The sequence below is a fragment of the Mastigoproctus giganteus genome, chromosome 9 (assembly GCF_048544385.1).
Source record: "Mastigoproctus giganteus isolate SK-2022 chromosome 9, ASM4854438v1, whole genome shotgun sequence".
Classification (NCBI taxonomy): Eukaryota; Metazoa; Arthropoda; class Arachnida; order Uropygi; family Thelyphonidae; genus Mastigoproctus; species Mastigoproctus giganteus.
In genome coordinates, this window is record NC_143583.1 from 227,066,231 (window position 1) to 227,092,529 (window position 26,299).

Here is a 26,299-nt window from a genome sequence, read left to right on the forward strand (position 1 = left end):
AGTGCAGTGTCGAGTCAGTTTGGTGTGACAAGCATTGGGAGTAGGTGTGTGCTATAGGCCTAATGACTCTGATGAGTATAATAAGAAACTGTATAGAGAAATACAGTGGGCCAGTAAATCAGAGAGCCTTATAATGGGGGATTGTTAATTTCCCAGATATTGACTGGAATTTGTGGATTGGTCACTCACACACCAATAAGGCTTTTGTGCATTTATTGGATGATTGTTTTCTACGTCAGCATGTTCGGGAGGCAACTAGCGGGAGTAATACTCTTGATCTGATTACCACTAGTGAGTCTTCATGCATTAAGAATCTGCAGATAAAGCAAGCACTAGAATTAAAGCAGTGTGACATTGGAGGCAAATTGCTGCTATGGATAAAGGGATAGCAGTGATCACAGTGTGCTGAAGTGGTATTTACTCAAAGACGTAACTACAATCAGGGGTAGAGGGAAGGGTTTTTGCTTTCGTAAAGGTGACTACGATGGTCTGAGACAGTATTTAAATTCTATATAGTGGGACTAACTGATGATGTTACCAACAGCAAATTCAAAATGGGAAGCATTCAAAGAATTTTCTTGGAAGCTACTAGGCGTTACATACCAACTAAGAAATATTGTTTAAGGTTTAGTCCTAAATGGATGTCAGATGAACTAATGAGACATATGGCAGAGAAGAAAAATGCATGGGATACATATAAATTAATGGCTGACATGGAAGCCTATGATATATATAAGATGGTCTGTAACTAAATCACAAAGGAGATTAGGCAGGAAATGCAGATTATGAGAAATCCTTGGCAAAGGATGCAAAGAAAAACAGTAAAGAGTTCTTTACCTATGCAAACTCTACAAGGAAAGGGATGAATCGGTTTGGTCCTCTGGATCAACTGTTGATGATCCTGCACAGGTGGCTAACAAACTAAACGAGTATTTTGCATCTACATTCACACATGAGGAGTTATTCAGGAAGGGGAATGCCAGAGGTGAAGTAAACTCTGGCAGTGAGCTAGACGATTTTGTAATAACTGAGAGGAAAGTGGAGGAGAAATTTTTGAGGATAAACATAAAAAAGGCACCTGGGGTGGATGGGATCTATCCAGGAAGTAAGCAAGCCGAGGCTAGTAGGGGCCAGACGTGTTCAAAGCCGCTAAGTGGATTTTTCTTATTTATTGATTCGAAATTATTGTTTTTGTAAAACTTTTGATTTAAATTTAGTAGTATAGCATTATTTTGTGATTTTCTGATTAATTTGGTGTATTTATTCTTTACTGTACAGTTCACTGATGAAAAAAAGCCATGAAATAGGGTTGAATTTGAAAGTGTCTGCAATTCTGCCCAGACACGATAGGAGGGAGTATATGACGAGAGCCTTGTCGATCAATTCTGCCCTGGAAAGATTGTGCAAGGCTCAAGGGGTAGAATTTTTTTCAGTCTGGACTGCACTTGTTAACAGGAGAGATTGCTTCTACAGGGACGGGATACACTTAAATAGAAAGGGTGCAAGAATATTTGCTGATGCTATCGAGGCAGTGTTAGGTGCGTCGGAAAACTGCTAGCTTGGGGGGAGACAAAGACGAATAGATTAACAGTAGCTACTGACAGAGGTGAAAGAGATTCTTGCACTGCTTCTATTGGAATGAGCAGAAGCCTGAAAAACAAGATGCAGGATATTTCAGAGACTGCTGGGAGTCACTGCGGTACAAGTAAACACATGGGTTGTGTTAGGGTAGCTAAGAATAGAAATAGGTGCATGTATATTTGCGTGTACACCAATGCTAGGAGTTTAGTAAATAAATTTGATGAATTTGAGGTATTGCTCAAAACATCAAAGGCAGATATTGTTGGGATATCAGAGACATGGTGTCACACAGATATAAGGAATGCAGAACTGGAATTTGGGGAGTGCAATGTCTACAGAAAGGATAGACAGGATAGGAAGGGAGGAAGGGTTATGCTATTAGTTAAGAAATGCATAAAATCCAAGGAAGTGAAGCCAGTGGACATTGCTGGACAGTGCAGTGTCGAGACAGTTTGGTGTGACATAAGCATTGGGAGATCAAAATTGAGGGTAGGAGTGTGCTTTAGGCCTAATGACTCTGATGAGTATAATACGAAACTGTACAGGGAAATAGAGCGGGCCAGTAAATCAGAGTCTTATAATGGGGGATTTTAATTTCCCAGATATTGACTGGAATTTGGAGGCTGGTCACTCACACACTAGCAAGGCTTTTGTGGATTTATTGGATGATTGTTTTCTACATCGGCATGTTCGGGAGGCAACTAGAGGGAGGAATACTCTTGATTTGGTTATCAGCAGTGATTCTTCATACATTAAGAATTTGCAGATAAATGAACCACTAGGTGGCAGTGATCACAGTGTTCTGAAGTGGGATTTACTCAATGAGGTAACTACCATTAGGGGTAAAGGGAAGGGTTATTGCTTTCGTAAAGGTGACTACGGTGGACTGAGACAGTATTTAAATTCTATAGAGTGGGACCAACTGATGATGTTACCAACAGCAAATGCAAAATGGGAAGCATTCAAAGAACTTATCTTGGAAGCTACTAGGCTTTACATACCAACTAAGAAATATTGTTCAAGGTTTAGGCCTAAATGGATGTCAGATCAACTAATGAGGCATATGACAGAGAAGAGACATGCATGGGATACATGCAAATTAACACATGACGGAGAAGCCTATGATAGATACAAGTTGATCTGTAACCAAGTTACAAAGGAGGTTAGGCAAGGGAAGGCAGAGTACGAGAAATCTTTGGCAAGGGATTCAAAGAAAAACAGCAAAGAGTTCTTTACTTATGTAAACTCTAGAAGGAAGGAGATGAATAAGATTGGTCCACTTGATATTGATGGGTCAACTGTTGATGATCCTGCTCAGGTAGCTAACAAACTAAATGAATATTTTGCATCGACATTCACACATGAGGAGTTATTTAGCGAGGGGAAAGCCAGGGGTGTATTCAACTCTAGCAGTAAGCTAGAGAATCTTGTAATAACTGAGAGTAAAGTGAAGGAGAAACTGTTGAAGATAAACACAAGAAAGGCACGTGGGGTGGATGGGATCTATCCAGTTATATTAAAGGAGGCAGCAGAGGAAGTAAGCAAACCCTTAGCCATAATTATGAGAGCTTCCTTGGACTTACGGGAGGTACCCGCAGACTGGAGATGTGCAAATATGACCCCAATTCACAAAGGAGGATCAAAGGCTGACACAAGCAATTATAGACATGTGAGTTTTTTTGTTCCAGGAAAATTAATGGAGGCACTAGTTAAAGAAGCACTGCAGGATCATTTAGACAAGACTTCAGTTATAGCTCGGACACAGCATGGTTTTGTTAAGGGGAAGTCTTGCCTGACCAATTTGATTGGATACTATGATGCAGTCACAAAAGAACTGGATGCAGGGAATAACTTTGATATAACATACTTGGATCTTAGAAAGGCTTTTGATACTGTTGCACATGGAAAACTGCTGTACAAATTGGAGCAGTGTGACATTGGAGGCAAATTGCTGATGTGGATAAAGGGGTGGTTGAGTGGAAGAAGACAGAGAGCGGTAATCAATGGACACTGCTCAACGTGGACTAATGTTATTAGTGGAGTCCCTCGGGGCTCAGTGTTGGGTCCATTATTGTTTTCTGTATTCATAAATGATATTGATGATGGTATTTCAATCTTAATGTCGAAGTTTGCAGACGATACAAAGGTAGGCAGGGTTGTCAAGGACACTACTGACACTATGCTGCTGCAACAGGATCTGGAAAGGTTGAGCAGATGGGCTGAGAGGTGGCAAATGAAGTTTAACATTGACAAATGTAAAGTACTACACATGGGAAACAGCAAGCCCAGAGCAACGTACAAACTCTGTGGTACTACACTGACAGTGGTAGAGAATGAAAGGGACCTGGGGGTGGTTGTGAAGGCAGATATTAAGTTCTCTGAGCAGTGCAGACGGACTGCAAAAGTAGCTCATGGTGTATTGTCAATGATATATAGGAATTTTTCTAGCAGGGATAAGGAGGTGAGTATTCCCTTGTATAAGTCAATGGTCAGGCCACACCTAGAGTACTGTATACAGGTCTGGAGGCCTCATTTCAAGAAGGATGTAGAGCTGCTGGAACGAGTACAGAGAAGAGCAACAAGATTAGTGAATGGAAAAAAAGAGGTGCTCTTACGGAGAAAGGCTTAAGTTTTGTAAATTACAGTGTCTGGAGACTAGGCACCAGCGAGGTGATCTGATAGAGGTGTATAAAGCCTTGAATGGTTTGAGCATGCTCAATGCTCATGGGATTCTTCCTCTCGCTCAGAATAATCACCTGAGAGGGCATAAATTCAAATTGAGGAAAGACAGATATAGGATAGACGTGCGGAAATTTGTCTTCAGCCAGTGGGTGGTTGGTTGGTGGAACAGACTTCCATCCCTTGTCGTGGAAGTTGATAGCCTAAATGGGTTTAAGGCTCAGCTGGACAGGTATTTTGAACGAACAGAGGGGTAAAGTGGAAGTGGTTTTTTTTTTTTTTTGGCTGATGCTGCATAAGCTTGCTTTTTTTTGCATCAAATGCCTCTACTAATGCTAATGCTAACGATAAAGCCCTTAGCCATAATTATGAGAGCTTCTTTGGACTCAGGAGATGTACCCATAGACTGGAGATGTGCAAATGTGACCCCAATTCATAAAGGAGGATCAATGGCTGACACGTGTAATTATAGACCTGTGGGTTTAACTTCTGTTCCAGCAAAATTAATGGAAGTACTTGCTAAAAAAACACTGCACAATCATCTAGACAAGACTTCAGTTATATCTCGGACCCAGCATGGTTTTGTTAAGGGAAAGTCTTGCATGACCAATTTGTTTGGACACTATGATGCAGTCACAAAAGAACTAGATGCAGCGAATAACTTAGATATTATATATTTGGATCTTAGAAAGGCTTTTGATATTGTTGCACATGGAAGACTGCTGCACAAACTGAAGCAGTGTGGCACTGGAGGCAAATTGCTGCTATGGATAAAGGGCTAGTTGAGGGGGAGAAGACAGACTAGATGCAGCGAATAACTTAGATATTATATATTTGGATCTTAGATGCAGCGAATAACTTAGATATTATATATTTGGATCTTAGAAAGGCTTTTGATATTGTTGCACATGGAAGACTGCTGCACAAACTGAAGCAGTGTGGCACTGGAGGCAAATTGCTGCTATGGATAAAGGGCTAGTTGAGGGGGAGAAGACAGAGTGATAATCAATGGACACTGCTCATCTCGGACTAATGTTATTAGTTGAGTCCCTCAGGGTTCAGTGTTGGGTCCATTGTTGTTTTCTCTATTTATAAATGATATTGATGATGGTATATCAAGCTTAATGTTCACGTTTGCAGACGATACAATGTTTTGCAGGATTGTTAAGGACAGTACTGACAGTATGCTGCTGAAACAAGATCTGGAAAGTCTACAGCAGATGAGCTGAGAGGTGGCAAATGAAGTTTAACATTGACAAATGTAAAGTACTACTTATGGGAAACAGTAACTCCAGAGTAACTTATCCACTCTGTGGTACTACTGATAGTGGTAGAGAATGAAAAGGACCTGGGGTTAATTGTGCAGGCAGATATGAAGTTCTCTGAGCAGTGCAGAGGAGCGGCAAGAATAGCTCGTGGTGTCTTGTCAATGATATACAGGAATTTTTCTAGCAAGGATAAGGAGGTGATAATTTCCTTGTATAAGGCAATGGTCAGGCCACGCCTTGAGTACTGTATATAAGTCTGGAGGCCTCATTTCGAGAAGGATGTAGAGCTGCTCGAATGAGTATAGAGAAGGTAAACAAGATTAGTGAATGGAACAAAGGTTGCTCTTACAAAGAAAGGCTTAAGTTTTGCAAATTACAGTGACTGGAGACTACGCAATGGCATGGTGATCTAATAGAGGTGTACAAAGCCTTGAATAGTTTGAGCATGCTCAATGCTGATGGGATTCTTCCTCTTGCTCAGAATAATCACCTGAGAGGGCATAAATTCAAATTGAGGAAAGATAGATGTAGGATAGATGTGCAGAAATTTGCTTTTTTTGGCCAGCGGATAGTTGGTTGGTGGAACAGACTTCCATCTCTTGTTGTGGAAGTTGATAGCCTAAATAAAATTAAGGCTCAGCTGGACAGGTATTTCAAACGAATGGAGGGGTGAAATGGGAGTGGTTTTTTTTTTGGCTGATGCTGCATAAGCTTGCTTTCTTGCATCATATGCTAATGTTAATTCTAACTGAGATTCTGTCTGAAAAAGTACATGGGGTTTGGCAGGCTGCAAGTGGAAATGGATGTCATTGAGATTAGAATTGAGATTACATATATTTATGAAATGAACTAGGAACTGTTTGGGAGGTTTAGATCTTTTCGCAGTTAAGCTTACTATATTAGTTTGACAATTCATGGTGTATTCAACAGCAAGAAAGTTTGGGGGAGACATGCTGTATGAAGTAATGAAAATTTTGAATATGGCATACACATGGTAAGAATATACCCAGATCCTTGACATAATGTGGCCTCGACAATGCCCCCCACATACACACTACTCGGACTCCCTCCAGTCACTATCTGGCAGAGTACAGGTAGCAAAATTATACACCAACTGATCCAGAAGCTTCTTAAAGAGTTACCAATAGGTTCGGTCCAGTGTACTAACTAGCGGCCGGCCTGCAAACACCGTTTTAGAGCTGTACCCTCGAAATGTAAGGAAGATTGGAGCTTGTAAGCCTCCAATAAGCAATGTGGTGGTATTGCACCAGTTGATGAGAGCCATCTAACACCTAGTATTGCCTGGTTTCACAGAGAGGTGGCATTTCTCTATGTGGTGTGGGTACCATACCTCGACCCCTACTTACGTTGGTTCACACCTGGGTGGTCACCCACGATGTGCTTGTACATGGAGGTTATACCCAGGATTACTAACAGTCCCACCATCGTGAAGGTGCAAGCAGAGGATGTGGCTGTCACAGACCGTCCGGACTTCACCGTAAATGGGTCCACTTGACTTGAATGCTACCCGAATATCAGTTCCATCAGCATTTTAGACCCTGATGGAACAAGATATTCTCTCAGATATTGCATATGTGAGAGAATGTCTGTGGCAACCTCTAGGACCAAGGACCTCAAGCTTCAATGTTATAGGCTTCAATACTTTTTATTTCTCTACAAATTTTCCATGCCATCTTTTTCTGCTGAAGTAATTGGCAACTTCATTATTCATCCAACTTGGAATTATTGCTTAATCCAGATGACCTCTCCCCCCAGTTAATTCGAATAAGCAAGAGTTTACTGTATATTATGAATTTTCAGTAATAACCAGAATTTGGAAAACTTGATGATACAGTCTTGGAGCAGGAGCCAAGAGAGCATCACCCACTATAGTTGGAGAAATTTCTGCACATGCAACAGGAAAAAGAAAAAGGCTATAACTCACAGGTGTATCACAATTACAATTTCCGACAACCAAGCCACGACATCGTGAGATATGACTGATGAGGATAATAGGTATTCATTTTATGAATATCTATTCTAATTAAAACTACAGTTACATTTAAATAAAAATTTAAATTAAAAAAATATCAAAATAGGACAGCGTTTAGAACTGAGAATCAAAAATATCAAAATAGGACAGCGTTTAGAACTGAGAATCAAAAATATCAAAATAGAGCACTTTTAAAATATGTAATAATACTGTATTTGCATGTTTTTTTTTTAAACTGTGTTAATAAACTTCTAAAAATAAGAAAACGTTTGGGAGTTCACAAATATTGGGATGCCTAATTGCATTCCTAATGTTAATGAACACAAACACATCTCTGCGTCACCACCCCCAAACTCCAAACTTAGCATTTTACCTAAGAAAAATGATTTTCTTAAGGACTATGAGACAAAAAAAAATTTCAAGTTAGTAAAATTAACCTGAAACAAATCCAGCAGGTTCAGGGTAATTTTACTAACTGCAATGATATCACAACTAACTTTCACTTTTCCATGTATTTTGATTATTTTTAATTGCACCTTGCTTGTTGTTGCTCCATCTTTTCACTGATCTTTTGTACTAAAAATTAAACATGAATTTTGCTTGGCACAAAGTTCCTGGAAAAAACCTAAACAGAAACACATACATACATACATACAAGAGTTTATTCTGTTCTTGATAACTGAGATATATCTTATCAGAGCCGTGCCGAAGTGATGAGGCTCTTGCAAGAGGTTAAAAGCTGAAAGGGGACACCAAAAAAAGATTAGATAATTGCCAACATTTTTGATTTAAAAAATAAATAAATAAACCAGTTTTTATTTTATTTTTTATGTCATTCTTTTATTTTTATTAAAATGTGTACTAGAAATGTATTTTAAATAAGTCATTTATTTAATTAAAAATATTTTAAGGGAGGGTGCAATTTTTCATCCCTGTCTCAGGTACTAAAATGTCTCAGCATGGTCCTGTATCTTACATTAAGACATGCATTATATAAGAAGAAATCATTTTCAATCAATTGTTCAATTGTCCAAGAATTCTGCACAAATATGATGTTAATAAAATTATAAACACAAAGTTATAACATATTATAATTAGCAGCTTTGTATTCTTATAAATTTAAAAAACCTCATTAATTAACGAAGAAAGAAAAATGTCTAGCTACTGTTAAATTCAAATAAACTAACTTTCTAACCTGGAAGAGTGTAGGGCTTCAGTTGATAAGCTGGTGAGTGGATGTAATTAAAGTCAAATTTAACATGTGGATCATCAACACTCCACATCATACCCACTCGGTCAGTTTTATCAATACAATCTGGTAAACTTACTTCAGCAAAAAGAATTACTCTACAAAAAAAAAATTTGAATTTTTGTAGTTGTTTTTAATCACTAGGATTAATATAACAACAAAATCACTACAAATTTCTATATCAAATTATTTTATAATGGTCATCTGTACAATGGGACACTGAATAACTGAACTAATTAGAAAATGGCCAATTCAGATAATTAATTTTGTTAAGTAATTCAATTCAGAAATAATTTACAACAGAATCAATTTTAATTTTTTTATCAAAGAATATATGAATTATAATGAATTAATTAAATGTGAACTACTTAATTAAATTTATTTGTTTTCTAAAGTTTTACGTGAAATATACTGAACTTCCCACAATAAGAACTACTTAATAGTTGGCATTGTTTTTGAAATCCTTATTAAATCCTGTCTTCATGCCCAATTAGGAAAGAGTAAATGGTTGTTCAACATTCATAACCTCACTCTCCACTCTGTAAAGTTGAGTTCATAACCTGTCTCCACTCAGAAGGTATAAAAAAAATGCCTAAAAAAACCAAAAAACCTCCCAAAGATTATGCCTAATAACAGGATTCAATAAGGAATCCAGTGATCAGGAATTCCAAAATCGTTAAGTATTTGTATTTGTGGGAATATAACTTAAAGTGGATTCTAATCAATTAATGAGTATTATTCACATTTAATTTGTTACAATCTATTTTTTTAACCAAAAATTGTTGATTTCTCTAATTCATTAGTTACAATGATGTTAATATCAATACAATAGTATAATTCACTCAGCCAAAGTATATATAGGAGGTTGGCCAAAATAGTCTCAATCACAAATAAATACATCCCAATACAATTAATAAATTAGGGTATAACAGTAAAAACTGCAAACAGGACAATGTATGGTATTTCACAAACAACCACATTTCTAGTCTTAAAAGAGAACACAGACACTTCACATTCCCACTTAAGAATTTTGTAAAGCAGGATATTTTGCAATTTTATCACAAAAACAGAGGAATAAGTGTATGCATTAAAATATTAGAGCATCCTGCATTTCTTTCTCTATGGATTTTGGTCACATTCTTCAATATATCCAGCAGGTAAATGGAAGTGGGACACATCTGATTGAAGCAGCATGTTCGGGATTTTCAAACACTTACATAACATTTAAAAGGAACCTGTTGCTTGACCTTTCAAATGTTTTATTCGAGGCCTAAGGAAGAATATTAACAGCCTTTCTGCACATGTGAAGATAATCTGTTTAGGATTATGGGCTTGATTGGCCAATTTAGTACATCAAGCTTCTTGAAAGGATACAAAGACAAGTAACTCACCTAGTGAGCTCAGCAAAAGGGCACCCATATGAGGAAAGACTTTGAATATGTGGTTGCACTGCTTGGAAACTCTTCACCTTAGAGCAGACTTTACTGAGGTATTTAAGGCTCTGAGAGGCATAAGTAAAAATGAATGAGCAAAATTAGCATGAGCATTACTAGAGGCACATGATGCAAGAAAGCAAGCTTATACAGCATCAGCCAAAAAAACCCTTCCCATTTCCCATTTAAGCCATTCCCATTTAAGCTATCAACTTCCAAAACAACAGATGGCATTTTGTTCCAGCAATCAAACCACTGGCTAAAGACAAACTTCCACACACCTATATTACAACTGTCTTCCCTCAGTTTGAATCTATGTCCCGTCAGTTTTGTAATCTGAGAAGAGAAGAATCCCATCAGCATTAAGCCTGATAAATCCATACAAAGCCTTACACAACTCAATCAGATCGGCATGCAGGTGCCTAAGTCTCCAGAAGCGCAATTTGCAGAACTCAGAGCCTTCCTTCATAAGAGCACCCCGTTTGTTCCCTTCACCAGTCTTGTTGCCATTCTCTGTACTCATTCTAGCAACTCTACATTCTTCTTAAAATGAGGCTTCCAGACCTGTACTCAGGAGTCAAGGTGTGGCCTGACCATTTCCTTATACAAGAAAATAATCACCTCCTTATCCCTGCTCTCAAAATTCCAGTATATCATTGACAAGACCCCATGACCTACTCTGGCAGCCTGTCTGCACTGCTCAGCAAACTTCTGTTCACCCTTTTCTTGAAAAAAAGTGTTCATACTGCCAGTCCTTGAGATTCTGCAAAACAACTTAAAACAATGTGAGCAGGATTCAATAACAAAAGTAATAGATACGATGAATGAAAAATATTTAAGTGCTACTTGCAGAATATTTAATACAGTTTACAGCCTGAAAAAAGATGTAAACCATTTTCAGACAGAAGATGAGATAGAAGGGCAAATCAAAAATGGATTAGATATGGGAATAGGATTACATTCTCATAAAACTGCTGTGAAAGTAGTTGATTTCATTACAAAGGAAATTAAAAAAGAAATATTTAATAAAATTATTGAAAATAATCTGAAAATATGTTTGATTACTGACAAAGCTTCAATGATATCCTGCAAACCAGTTATTATACTTTTCTTAAAAGTTGAGGATTCAGTTATATCACCAACAATTTTTGTTTAACTAGTTGAATTGGAAAAACAAGATGCAGAGACAATATGTTCTTCAGTTATGGAAAGTTTAAATAATGGTGGGGTTACTAAGAAATACCTAGAAAAAAATTTAATAGGATTTTGCTCCGATGGTGTCGGCGTTATGTTTGGGAGAAAATCTGGAGTGAGCACTAGGATTGCAAAAGAGTTTCCAAACATAATAATATGGCACTGTTTAAATCATCACCTCCATCTTGTTTTAGATAATTCGATAAAAGCAGGTGGTAGATGACTTTCATCAACCGGTGAAATACCACCACTTTGCTTATTGGAGGCTTGAAGTGGTGAAACCCATGTTTAGTCTCTAGAGCAAAGTTTCCGGCATCCCCCCCCCCATACTTCTCCTTCAACTCATGCACGGTACTAAGTACTATAGGTTTTGATACCTTTCATGTTTGGGGTTTTCATAAAAAGGAAATAAAGCAAGTAAATAATTTTAAAATATTTATTGATAAGATATATACTATTTTTCATCAATCAACTAAGAACCAAATTGAACTTTCCAAAATATCCGAACAACCTGAAATTAAAATTATAAAGATTGATAGAGTTTTGGGACCAAGATGGCCTGCCTGTAGTTTAAGGTCAACCCTAGCTGTGTGGCATGCTTATCCAGAGCTACATCACTATTTGTATTCAAATAAAAAGTACTTGTGTATGGCTGCCCATCTTGAAAATATATATTTTATAACTGATTTGGCATTGATGATTGATATTTTAAACAAAATTTCCCTTCTTTCAAATGCACTGCAAGTAAGAAATATAAACATTATAAGGCTGAAAAACTTGTGATAAGATCTATTAAAGCATTTCAAATGCTTGGAAAGGAAAAGGGACCACACAAAAAAAAAAAAAAAAAAAGAGTTGATGAATTAATTACTTCAGAAACCTTCAAAAATATAAAATTTGTAGAAAATCATCGATTTGTCGGGCTTCCTTGGGAAAGATTTTTAGAAAACATTGTAATGAATTTGAAAAAAAGACTAATGGATTGTGAACATTTAAAAGCAAGTTGTAGCCAATTTCAAATAGGAATAAATTACAATTTCTCAATTTTTTGAAGTCAGATTACTGGAATATTGAAGAAGTACTAGTTCCATGGAAAGCAGCTGAAGAACAATTGCTTGTATTTAATGACATTTTTAATTACCAAATTGATATTAATGATTATCGAGATTTCATGGAAAACGTTTTAAAAAATTCCTAGAATTATGCAATTCCTGAAAATGTTCAAAGAGCTAAAAATATTGTCAGAACAATTGCTGTAAGTTCAGCAGAAGCAGAAAGGGGTTTTTAAAAGATGGACATAATATGTTCAGAAAAGAGAAGTCGCCTAACTGTTTCTAATATATCAAACACAATGACTATTAGTGTAATCGGCCTACCTCTAAAGGAATGGGATCCTACTCCTACAGTGAAAAGATGGTTAAGGATAAATTGCTAAGCTGATAATGCTTGGATAAAAGCAAAGAAAATTGCAAGTGAGGATGCCAATCAAGAAGCAATATGGAAATATCTTAAATAACAGTTTCATTGTTTTTTGTTAGGTATTATTTAATATTTTTTCATTAATATTTTAAAACTCTTTCTTATAACATAATCTAGTTTTGTGGATCTCTTTTATCGTTCTTATTTAAGTATTAACTGAATGAAATAATAAACTACCTTTCGGTATATAGTTTTTTTATACTTAGAATGGTCATTAGGACAGCAAACCAGTTGTTAAATTATTTGAATCCTACCACTGATTAGATCCCATCCACCCCAGGTGACTTTCTTATGTTTAACTTCAACAATCTCTCCTCCACTTTGCACTCAGTTATTACAAAATCATTTAACTCCCTGTTAGAGTTTGATAAAAATTTGGCTCTCTCTCCTCCTTGAATAAATCCTCATATGTGAATGTAGATGCAAAATACTCATTTAGTTTGGCAGCTACTGAGGATGACCATCTACAGTCAAACCACTGATATCAAGTGGACCAATCTGATTCATCCCCTTTCTTTTAGAGTTTATATTAGTAAAGTCTATGCATCCTTTGCCAAAGATTTTTCATAATCTGCCTTCACTTGCCTAATCTCCTTTGTGACTTGATTACAGACTGGCTTATATCTACCATAGGCTTCTGTGTCGCCTGACAATTTATGTGAATCCAGTGCATTTTTATTTTCTGCCATGAGTCTCATTAGTTCATCTGACATCCATTTGGGTCTCAACCTAGAGCAGTATTTCTTAGTTGGAACAAAACGTCTAGTAGTTTACAAGATTACTTCCTTGAATGCTTCCCATCTAGAATTTGCTGTTGGTAATGTCATTAGTTGGTCACACTGTACAGAACTTAAAAAATCTCTGAGACCACTGAAGTCGCCTTTAAGAAAGCAAAAACCCTTCCCTTTACCCCTGATGTAGTTGCATATTTAATTAAATCCCACATCAGTACACTGTGATCACTGCTACCTAGTGGTTATCTGTAAATTCTTAATGCATGAATAATCACTGCTGATAATCAGATCAAGAGTGTTCCTCCCTCTTGTTGCCCCTCTAACATGCTGCTGTAGAAAACAATCATCCAATAAATCCGCAAAAGCCTTGCTAGTGTGCGAGTGACCAACCCACAATTTCCAGTCTATACCTGGGAAGTAAAAGTCCCCCATTATAAGACACTGATTTACTGGCCCACTATTTCTCTGTATAATTGTTCATCGTACTTATCACAGTCATTAGAACTATAAGAAGCTCCTACCCTTTTTTCCTTTCCCAGTGCTTATGTCACACCAAACTCACTCAACATTGCACTATCCATCTATGTCAAATGGATGCAGTTCCTTAGATTTTATGTGTTTCTTTATTAACAGCATAACCTGTCCTCCTTCCTATCCTGTCTATCCTTTCTGTACACATTGTGCTCCCCCAAATTCCAATTCTGCATCCCTTATATCTGAGAGGTATGGTAGCATGTCTCTGATATCCCAACAGTATCTGTCTTGGATGTCTTAATTTGAAGTGCTGGTTAAGACATCTGCCTTGGATATCTTAACCAGCACTTCAAATTCATCAAATTTGTTTACTATACTCCTAGCATTGGTGTACGTACAAGTATACATGCACCTGTTCTTACTCTTAGTTACTCTAATACAGCCCATGTATTTACTTTTTTCATGAACCCAACAGTTTCTGAAATTCCCAGTTACTGGCTTTCTGGGCTGCTGCTCAGTTGTATTTTAGCAAGTGAGTTATAAATTACTGGAATAAGTAACCTACATAGGCTGACAGTTCAGATAAATTCAAAGGTCAGCTGGATAGTTACCTGCAGGAGGAGAGAAATACATAGGTTCTCTATTGTCTTTTTGTTTATTATTTATTTTATTTCTAATGAATATTTTTTTTTGGCTAGTGCAGCATACATGTTAGGCTTCCTTGCATGGCCACTAGTAAAAATCACAGATTCAACTGAAAAATATTGGAGGAATATTAAAATTCAGGTTAAAATTCTAATAGGTAATTTAAGTATATTATTTTTTATTGTTAGATTATTACAACGCATCAGCTAGACAATCAACAGGACTTCTTTAGGTAATTCTGCACTTTAGTGTCGTGAGTCATGGTCAGTCTGCAAGTCACTGTCCACTCCAACCTAGCGTGAATCATATTCTGATGGGCAGTTCCAATTTGACTGAGCACACTGACTACACTGACTACATACTGGCCACAGAGTGGTAACATACTTTGTGATACTGACAATGCATACGTGCAGTGGTATGTTTTTTTTTTTTTGTTTTCAGAAAGAATAAATACAATTTCCTGACTACATAATAATTTGAATATAAAAATAAAAGTTGATAGTTATAAAAAAATGATAATGGAAATACGTAAAATTTTGCATTGCCTGAAAATAATAATATGGAATATATTTTGTGATTAATTGTAATAATTTGTGAATTATTACATTTGTGAAGAGGTGAATTATATACTACTTAATGCTATAGATCCAATTATTTTAACTTTCAATTTATATATATATATATATATATAAATAGAAAGTTATCTGTCCGTTAGAGAGAAGTGTCCGCTAACAAGAAGTCTGAGGGAGAAAATAAAAAAGAAAGAAAGAAAAATCGTTAGATGTTTAATGTAAAATTAAATTAATATATATACAGATTTTGCACAATATTTTTGTAAATAATATACATACAAATACAATTGTGCTATGCATATTATGACTTTATCTTAAGAAAAATACATACAGTAATCACTTATTTTCTTCTGCACCTTCTTCCGGCTGATAATTTTGTTTTCAACATTTGTTTGGAGTGAAGAAACCATTGAAAGTCCGTCAGTATCTTCTTCAGCGGCGAAAAACATTTTTAAACGATTGATTTGTATGAGCGCTTCTTCTATTTTCATCAGTGGTTCGTCATTAATATGTTCTTCGACAGAATGACCTCCTTCCATTTCTTCATCCTCATGAGGAACTTCTTGAAAAATATCGATCATAATGTCGTTGATATCTATAGCACCATCTCCTGTAATGAGGTTCGAGTCTATACCTTTGTAGCCAGGGTCACTTTGTAGTGAAGTATCGTACATTATCAATAGATGTTGAAGTTCTTGTTCTTCTTGGTGCTCCACATTGCTGTTCACAACTTCAATTTTTGTGTTTGAGAAGACAGACTTTACAAAACAGTTCACGACAGTTTGTTTTGTAATTGCGTTTACTGAAGAGGAAATCCATTGAATCGCATCTGGGATGCTGAGTTTATTTGCAAAGTCACTCGCACTGTTACATCGTTCATGTTTGCAATGAGGTGTCTTAAAACACGTTTTCTGTAGTGAAGTTTAAAATTTTTTATTATCCCTTGATCCAAGGGCTGACACTCTGGAGATGTGTTTGGTGGCAGAAAAATGATTTGAATGTTGGACAATTCAATGTGCAGGCGAGATGCAGCATTATCCATGAAAAGAATAATTTTTCTGTTTTGACGAATCATGTTTTTGGTTAAAGTGACTTATCCATTCGCTCATGATATCTCGTGTCATCCACGCTTTTTTATTAGACTTCCAGTCCACATTCAAAAGATTCAACTTTATGCCCTTGAAACAATGAGGATTTTGTGGTTTTCCTGTAACAAAAGGTTGTTCAAAGTCTCCCAACATATTTGTACACAATAGTACAGTCAAGCGTTCCTTAGAAATTTTTCCGCCCTAGCACTTTTCTTTTTTTAGACTCATTGTTTTTTCAGGAAGAGCTTTAAAAAACAACCCTGTGATATCATCACAGTTGTAAATATCCTTAGCTTCAAAATCACGACATAAATCTTCCAATTTGATGGTCCACTCTGTTACAATCCCAGTATCAACAGATCCACCTTCACCACCTACAGTTTCCAAAGAAATTTAATGCCGAGTTTTCAACTTGTCTAGCCATCCCACAGAAGCTTTTGAACCCATAGATTTCACAACCTCCAAAGCTTTTCCCTAATAATAGGCCCATTAATGGGAATTTTTTTTAGCATGTGTGCGACAAAACCACACGTACGTAGCATTGTCAATTTGAAGTCCAACAGTTTTCGGGAATGATTTTTGAACCTGATCATTTCCGTGTTGACAAAATTGTTTGAGCAGTTCATTCTTTTTCTTTAGGATGTCGCTTATCTGCATCTTCTCGATTTTGAATTTTGCAGCGAGATTGCGAACACTATTTTTTTGCCGATCATACGCATTAATGAGTTCGACTTTATCTTTTAAAGTTAAATGTTTACGAGAAGACATTGTGCACTTCACACGACACCGAACAAAACTGAAAAGACGAAAGGCCGACCATATTCCCCCACCCCTGCACACACCAAATTCATCAGAAGTTTTACACATGCCTTAAAATTCCTGAAAAAGAGTTTAGAACCGCGACGTAAACCTTGATAAAATTCAGAAAATCGGAAATAGAAAATAAACACACAATTGAGGCAATACGTGGAAGAAACGTTCCTAGAAAAAGGGCCATGAGCTCTCCCGCTGTCCGTTATGGGGAGATCAAATTAAGTGCTAATCTAAACGAAACAGTGCAGATTGCCTGTCCGCGTCCGTTACAGAGAATGTCCGCTAGACAGAAGCTGCAAACACGTTAAAACCAATGGAGGTGAGTTGGGGAATTTGAAAATGTCCGTTGTAGAGAGATGTCCGTTAACGGGAGGTGTCCCTTAGGAGAAGTTTCACTGTATATATATATTCACAAATCATTTTATTTCCAATAAAAAATCCGTTATTCCATTATTGTTTTTATAACTATCTACTTTTATTTTTATTATCAAATTCTTTTTTAGTCAGGAAACTGTTTTTAATCTTTCTGAAATATAACCCAGGGGCTCACATCTGGTGAGTATGGGCTTGGCACATCCAAGATTCTGAGCTGGATATTTATCATTCTTCTCTTTCTTGGTGATTCCTTTCTACTTCTGACTCTCTCCCTCTCTTTCTCTCTCTTGGGGTAATTCAGAAATTTTTTTTTTTTTTTGGTGGTGCAGCATAAAACCTCTGGCTTCCTTGCACCATACAGCTAATAATAATAATAATAAAAAACAAAAAAATAATAAAAACAATTACTGCGAGTATGTAGTACATTGCTGGCTGTATACAGACTGGCAGATACAGCGGCAAACGGCACATAGAGTGAGTGTCACACATGCTCAGCAAGTTGGAACTGCCCATCAGAATACGATTCACGAAAGATTGGAGCTGGCGGTGACTTAGGGGCTCACTGTGACTCACAACACTAAAGTGCAGGATGAGTATAATAAGAAACTGTACAGAGAAATAGAGTGGGCCAGTAAATCAGAGAGTCTTATAATGGGGGATTTTAATTTCCCAGATATTGACTGGAATTTGGGGGCTGGTAACTCACACACTAGCAAGGCTTTTGTGGATTTATTGGATGATTGTTTTCTACATCAGCATGTTCGGGAGGCAACTAGAGGGAGTAATACTCTTGATTTGATTATCAGTAGTGATTCTTCATGCATTAATAATCTGCAGATAAATGAACCACTAGGTGGCAGTGATCACAGTGTTCTGAAGTGGGAGTTACTCAGAAAGGTAACTACCATTAGGGGTATAGGTAAGGGGTATTGCTTTCGTAAAGGCGACTACGATGGACTAATTTAGACAGTATTTAAATTCTATACAGCGGGATCAACTAATGATGATACCAACAGCAAATTCAAAATGGGAACCATTCAAAGAACTTATCTTGGAAGCTACTAGGCTTTACATACAAATTAAGAAATATTGTTCAAGGTTTAGGCCTAAATGGATGTCAGATGAACTAATGAGGCATATGGCAGAGAAGAAAAATGCATGGGATACATACAAATTATCACGTGACACAGAAGCCTATGATAGATACAAGTTGATCTGTAACCAAGTTACAAAGGAGGTTAGGCAGGCGAAGGCAGATTATGAGAGATCCTTGGCAAGGGATGCAAAGAAAATCTGCAAAGAGTTCTTTACTTATGTAAACTCTAGAAGGAAGGGGATGAATCAGATTGGTCCACTTGATATTGATGGGTCAACTGTTGATGATCCTGCTCAGGTAGCTAACAAACTAAATGAATATTTTGCATCGACATTCACACATGAGGAGTTATTCAGTGAGGGGAATGCCAGAGGTGTATTCAACTCTAGCAGCAAGCTACAGAATCTTGAAATAACTGGGAGTAAAGTGGAGGAGAAACTGTTGAAGATAAACACAAGAAAGGCACCCGGGGTGGATGGGATCTATCCAGTTATATTAAAGGAGGCAGCAAAGGAAGTAAGCAAACCCTTAGCCATAATTATGAGAGCTTCCTTGGACTCAGGGGAGGTACCCATGGACTGGAGATGTGCAAATGTGACCCCATTTAACAAGGGAGGATCAAAGGCTGACACAAGTAATTATAGACCTGTGAGTTTAACTTCTGTTCCCGGAAAATTAATGGAGGCACTGGTTAAAGAAGCACTGCAGGATCATCTAGACAAGACTTCAGTTATAGCTCGGACACAGCATGGTTTTGTTAAGGGGAAGTCTTGCCTGACCAATTTGATTGGATACTATGATGCAGTCACAAAAGAACTGGATGCAGGGAATAACGTTGATATTATATACTTGGATCTTAGAAAGGCTTTTGATACTGTTGCACATGGAAGACTGCTGCACAAATTGGAGCAGTGTGGCATTGGAGGCAAATTGCTGCTATGGATAAAGGGGTCGTTGAGGGGGAGAAGACAGAGAGTGGTAATCAATGGACACTGCTCATCGTGGACTAATGTTATTAGTGGAGTCCCTCAGGGTTCAGTTTTGGGTCCTTTATTGTTTTCTGTAGTTATAAATGATATTGATGATGGTATATCAAGCTTAATGTCCAAGTTTGCAGACGATACGAAGGTTGGCAGGGTTGTCAAGGATACTACTGACACTATGCTGCTGCAACAGGATGTGGAAAAGTTGAGCAGATGGGCTGAGAGGTGGCAAATGAAGTTTAACATTGACAAATGTAAAGTACAGTAATACCCCGGCTTACGCTACCCCGACTTACGCGAACTTGGAGTTACGCGATTCTTGATTTTTTCGTTTGGCAACGCTGCCGCCCACTATCTTCAAGGTCGTTTTTCATATGTTATCGATATACGGTGCGACGGCGGAGAATGAGAGCGAAAGATGAACAAAATTCAACTTTGCTGCTTTTATGTTTTTTATATCAGTGAAGGGGAAACACATTTCACCATAATAACGTAAAAACCAACACAATTCCAGCTATCGGTATAATCGCAAATGCAATTAGATCGAGTTTACTACCAGTTTATAACAGATTTCACTAGCAGAAACGCAACTGGATTTTTATTGTTTTATGGTAGTAACCCCTAGAAATGTGAGGTGTTAATAGTGTATCTCTGCCTTTATGGTGTTGTTTATTCAGTTGCTACATGCACGCAGCTTTGTTTATGCGTATCAAGCGTGCCTCCTCGTTTTGTAATTGTGCTTTAGTCCCTAAAAATGAGTATAATACTTAATTAAAAGGTGTGAAAAGGAAGCGTCCTGGTGAAGACACTGCAGATTCAGAGAGAAAAAGAAAAGCAATTATCGATAAACAGAGGCAGACTGGATCAAAAATTCTTACCCGGAAAAATTTATAGTGGCCTCATACTATGGTTTATGGCCAAAATCCCACTGGCCCACCGGGGTGGGCCAGTGGGATTTTCCCGGTAAGGCTTATGGTCAGTCCGCCTCTGTCGATAGAGAAAAAATATAAAATTGTGAAACGCTTTGAGCGAAATGAAAGACCATGGGATATTGCACGTGCTACAGGCCTAAACGAAGCAACGGCGAAAAGCACATGACAATTGCAAACTTGACAGGTTGAAAATTGAAAAGGGCTCAATTGTAAAGGGCTTAAAAATTTTAGAAAACATAGACTCCAACGAAGAACGCGTTATAGCTACAAAGCAAGGAATAAAAAAAATTATTAGCTTGCTACGAAGAAATTCTGCGTGAAAAAAAGAACGCGCTGTGTCGTCAGACGAATTTGTTAGATTTTATGAAGCCATCGACATCGAAATAACTTTTTAACGTAAGTCATTTGTTTTTTAATACATATTTTGTATTAATATGTATAAAGAACTGCAATTTTATTTATATTTTTCTTCTAAACTAGTGTTTTTGTTAGTCCTTGGTCCCAATTAAGCAAAATTTATATGTATTTATATGCAAAGTTGTACCCCGACTTACGCAAATTCGACTTACGCGATTTTCGTCGGACCCGCCTATTGCATAACTTCGGGGTATTACTGTACTACATATGGGGAACAGCAACCCCAGAGCAACGTATCAAATCTGTTGTACTGCACTGACAGTGGTAGAGAATGAAAGGGACCTGGGGGTGGTTGTGCAGGCAGATATGAAGTTCTCTGAGCAGTGCAGACGGGCTGCAAAAGTAGCTCATGGTGTATTGTCAATGATATATAGGAATTTTTCTAGTAGGGATAAGGAGGTGATTATCCCCTTGTATAAGGCAATGGTCAGGCCCACACCTTGAGTACTGTATACAGGTCTGGAGGCCTCATTTCAAGAAGGATGTAGAGCTGCTGGAACAAGTACAGAGAAGGGCAACAAGATTAGTGAATGGAACAAAGGGGTGCTGTTACGAAGAAAGGCTTAAGTTTTGCGAATTACAGTGTCTGGAGATTAGGCACCAGCAAGGTGATCTTATAGAGGTGTATAAAGCATTGAATGGTTCAAGCATGCTCAATACTGATGGAATTCTTCCTCTTGCTCAGAATAATCACCTGAGAGGGCATAAATTCAAATTGAGGAAAGACAGATGTAGGACAGATGTGCAGAAATTTGCCTTTAGCCAGCGGGTGGTTGGTAGGTGGAACAGACTTTCATCCCTTGTCATGGAAGTTGATAGCCTAAATAAGTTTAAGGCTCGGCTGGACAGGTATTTCGAACGAACAGAGGGGTGAAGTGGAAGTGGTTATTTTTTATTTATTTATTTTACTTTATTTTATTTATTATTTTTTTTTTTTTGGCTGATGCTACATAAGCTTGCTTTCTTGCATCAAATGCCTCTACTAATGCAAATGCTAATCCTTTTCTTTAATTGGTAAAGCCATTTTATAGAAGCAGCAAGGTTAACAAATATAATTATATTTTGCAAGATAATTGAAACATTGAATCTCTTTCTCGGTAGAAAGAGCATAAAGATTAATATTACACCGATAAAAAGAAATGTAAACTAGATGATGTTTTAATCCCACAATTCTGCATGTAAACTAGACAATGAATATACAGAACTATTGACATACTGCCATCAGTATTTCTATATGTTCTTTACCAAGGACTAAAGTTATTTTCTTCATATTTGCAAATTCTTGAATTTTTCAGTGTGGCCAAATGGAAAAGGGTTCTTAACCATTAAAATTATATAGTTTTAGCATCAGACTTAATGTCTGTAGAGAACCACTGGGCAACTCAATATTACTTAATGTACATATAGCTTTATTATACTTTAGTGTTCTTAAAATATAAAATTTATTTCAAGTTTGCATATTTAAATTAAGCATAATGCAATATATTTATGATATTGTTACTAAGAAACAACTTACTCTTGATCAACAGTTAGTTCAGCTTGGGATAATATGTTACTGGCATAGGCTATTATTATTGGTCCATTATAAGATGTCTGGTGCAGTGTATGCTTAACTTCAGCTCTATCTTGAGAAAACTCAGCAGTCAAAGTAAAGGTATAATTCACTTCAGGAACCAGCATGTTACTCTCAACAATGATAGATAAACTGCTTTCTCCTGTTAAATGCCAACATGAAAATAGTTTCACATACTTTTCTCTACATATAAAATGAAAAATGATGAGTTAATTTTTAAAAATTAACCAATTAAAATAAAAAAGTAAGAAAATTAACTTCCTCTTTAATCTAAATGATACATTTTTATTTTTTTTTTAATAAAACAAAATATGAAAGGTATTAGAAGCTGTACTCAGTACTACAATATACCTATTGACATCTGAACTGAATTTCTCTATTTTAAGAAGTTTTTTTTTTTTTATGAAAACCCCAAACATGAGAGCTAATAGGACCTATAGTACTTAGTACCGTGCCTGGGTTGGAGGTTGAGAAGATGAGAGAAGATATTTGTTGACATTGGAATTAAACTTCTGTAGACTGTAATTTTCAGAAAAGACATATGAAGGAAGGTTGTTCCAGAAAACGGCAGTTGAATGAGTAAACGAGGAAGATGAAAACTTGGCTCTGTGAGTTAGAAGTTGGACAGTAAATGAATGGTGGTGACACATTTTCAGACTGTTTTGAAAGAGAGTTTTAGAAGGATTTAAATCAACTAAGTTGTCTTTGCCCAACTGGACATTGTGCCATTTAAGGAATTGGTAGCGGATATTCGAGAAGTTGAAGCTGATTGAGCAGACCAAGGTTTCTCAAAATGGAAAGTGGAATACAACATGCTATTATCGGCAAAACTATGAATAGGATTTCCAGTCAATGGAAGAAGGTCATTAATATACTAGAGGAAAACAGTGGGGGAAAGAACTGAACCTTGGGGGGACACCAGCATTAGTGGAGAAGTTAGAAGACAGAGAGCCATCTACAATCACCCTCAGTGGCCGATCAGAGAGAAAACTGGATAATCAATTACAAAAAACAGTTGGCAAACCATATGATGGAAGCTTGTTTAGAAGACCTTTATGCCAAACACGATCGAAAGCCTTTGAGATGTCAAGAGCAACTACTTGTGTTTCACTGAACCTTTCCATTGAATTAGTCCATAAATGGGTAGCATAAGCCAGAATATCAGCAGTGGATCGACACTGACGGAATCCATACTGGCGATCATTGATAATACGGAAGGTTTCTATGTAGTTTAAGAGTTGGTGTTTAATTGATTTCTCCATTACTTAGAAAGAGTAGAAGTAATTGCAATGGGGCGATAATTGGATGGGAGGGATTTGTCACCCTTTTTAGGAACTGGCTGGATATGAGCAAATTTCCAAGCAGAAGGAAAAACAGCTTTGGAATAAGAAAGTGAAAAAAGGAGGCAAAGAACAGGAGTAAGTTCAGGAGCACAGATTTTGAGAACAAGTGAAGAAATACCATTGGGACCTTTAACTTACTGATCATCAAGATTCATCAAAATCCTTCTGACATCCTTTTGACGGAAGACCACAGGGGTCATTGAATGGAAGCGTGTTCAGGAGCACATGTTTTGAGAACAAGTGAAGAAATACCATCGGGACCTTTAACTTACTGATCATCAAGATTCATCAAAATCCTTCTGACATCCTTTTGACGGAAGACCACAGGGGTCATTGAATGGAAGTGTGTTGAGAATGGTGGGAGGTATTTTACCAACATCATTAATACGTGAGTTGGAAGAAAAATGGGATGCTAGCAGTTCAGCTTTATCCTTGGCTGAAGTGACAACAGAACCACTGGTTTTGACAGAGGCTGGGAGCAGAGATGGGCAAAAGTTGCGGCCAATAGCTTTGGAAAGAGACCAGAATGCTCGGCTACCATTACGGCAAGAAGCAAGTTTTCTACTCTTAACCTGCTCAAACTCTAGTTTGGGCTGATTAATAACTGTTTACAATTGTTGCGAACTTTGGAGCGGGAAGAAAATGAAACCGAAGAATTGAAAACAAGCCAATTACGATATGCAACGTTCTTCTCCTGAACACCTTAGCACATTTATTGGAAAACCAAGGTTTAGAAATTAAGGATGAGATTTTAAAGTGGAGTGTGGGATAAAGGATTACATACTTACAAGAATAACTTCACAGAAAGAAGAACTACTGTTTCAAAACTTCTAATTGACATCAGAAGTTTTAAAACAGTAATCCCAGCAAGGAAAAGAAGAAAAGAAATCTCGCAGGTCATTCCATTTTGCATTCTTGTAATGCCACACAACACAAGGTTGGGAATAGCCAATTGATAATGCTCCATTGGAGAAGAGACAATGACGAAGTTGTGATCTGAGGTGCCAAAAGGACCACTCACTTCGACTGTGTACTTATAAGGGCTGTTTGTGAGAAAAAGATCAAGTGGAGTGTGGTTAGGATTGTCTTGAAGGTAAATGAACAAACTATGCAAGGTCATTAGTAATTGCAAAAGCCTCAGCATCTCGAACAGCTGGGCGTTGTGACTAGAAAACGGAAGCCAGCTGGAGATGTGAACATTAAAATCACCAAGGAAAATTACCTCGCTGTTAGAAAGTTGGACTAGAGAAAGTCAAAGAGCTCCAAGTGATTAGTGTAGTTAGAAGAACGGTAGAGACAACAGATTAATTTGACAAACAATGAGATAGAGATATTTTAAGCCAGAGAAGATCAAAAAGAGGAGAATCCAAATTACCAAGTCTCTGACAGGAAATATTGGAACAGTCATATGCACAAGTACCACCTTTGAGGCGAAAGGAATAATACACGAATAATTTGGGCAACTGAGATGAGCAGTAAAACAACTGAGATTCTGTCAGAAAAAGTACATGGGGGTTTGACAGACTGCAAGTGGAAATGGACATAGCTGAGATTAAAATTCAGACTACGTATATTTGTGAAATTAACTAGGAAGTGCTTGGGAGGTTTAGATATTTTGGCAGATAAGCTTACTCTTTAGTTTGACAATTCATGGTGTATTCAATAGTATGAAAAAGTGGGAGGGTGGGGGGACATGCTGTATGAAATAATGAAAATTTTGGATATGGCAAGAATATACCCAGATCCTTGACATAACATGGTCTCGACAATGTCCCCTGCATACACACTACTCAGACTCCCTCCAGTCACTATCTGGCAGAGTAGTGGTAGCAAGACTACACTAGCTGATCCAGAAGCCTCCTAAAGAGTTAGCAATAGGTTTGGTCTGGTTGGCCGCCTGCAAACACCGTTTTAGAGCTATACCCTCAAAATGTAAGGAAGATTGGATCTCGCCATGATGTCCATTATAATCTCAAAAGTCATCAGTCGTACTGCATGGCAGAAGAGATGGGGAAGGGTTTACTGGAACTTAGCTCTGGAGACTAAACATGGGTTCCACCACTTCAAGCCTCCAATAAGACTCTTATCAACTGGTGGCATTGCACCAGTTGATAAGAGTCATCTACCACCTAGTATTACCTGGTAACACAGAGTGGCAGCATTCCACATTTTGTGGCTTGGACACCACACCTTGACCTTTGCTTACATTGGTTCGCACCTGGGTGGTAACTCACAGTGTGCTTGTGCATGGGGGTTATACCCAGGATTACTAACAGTCCCACCATTATGAAGGTGTAAGCATGGATTTGGCTATCTGGACTTCGCTGAAATTGGGTCCACTTGACTTGAGTGTCACCTGAATATCAGTTCCATCAGCG

The 26,299-nt window shown here is 37.4% G+C and overlaps 1 protein-coding gene across 1 annotated transcript in view; it reads right to left on the reverse strand.

Annotated features, from left to right (window-relative positions):
• Positions 1–26,299, reverse strand: part of LOC150081150 (uncharacterized) — a 421,878-nt gene that overhangs the window by 251,096 nt on the left and 144,483 nt on the right. The window contains exons 7-8 of the mRNA XM_090380944.1: positions 22,522–22,720; positions 8,717–8,868 (exon numbers count right to left, since the gene is read on the reverse strand). Of these exons, the coding sequence (XP_090237070.1) occupies positions 8,717–8,868; positions 22,522–22,720 (351 nt within the window). The remainder of the gene's footprint in view (positions 1–8,716; positions 8,869–22,521; positions 22,721–26,299) is intronic.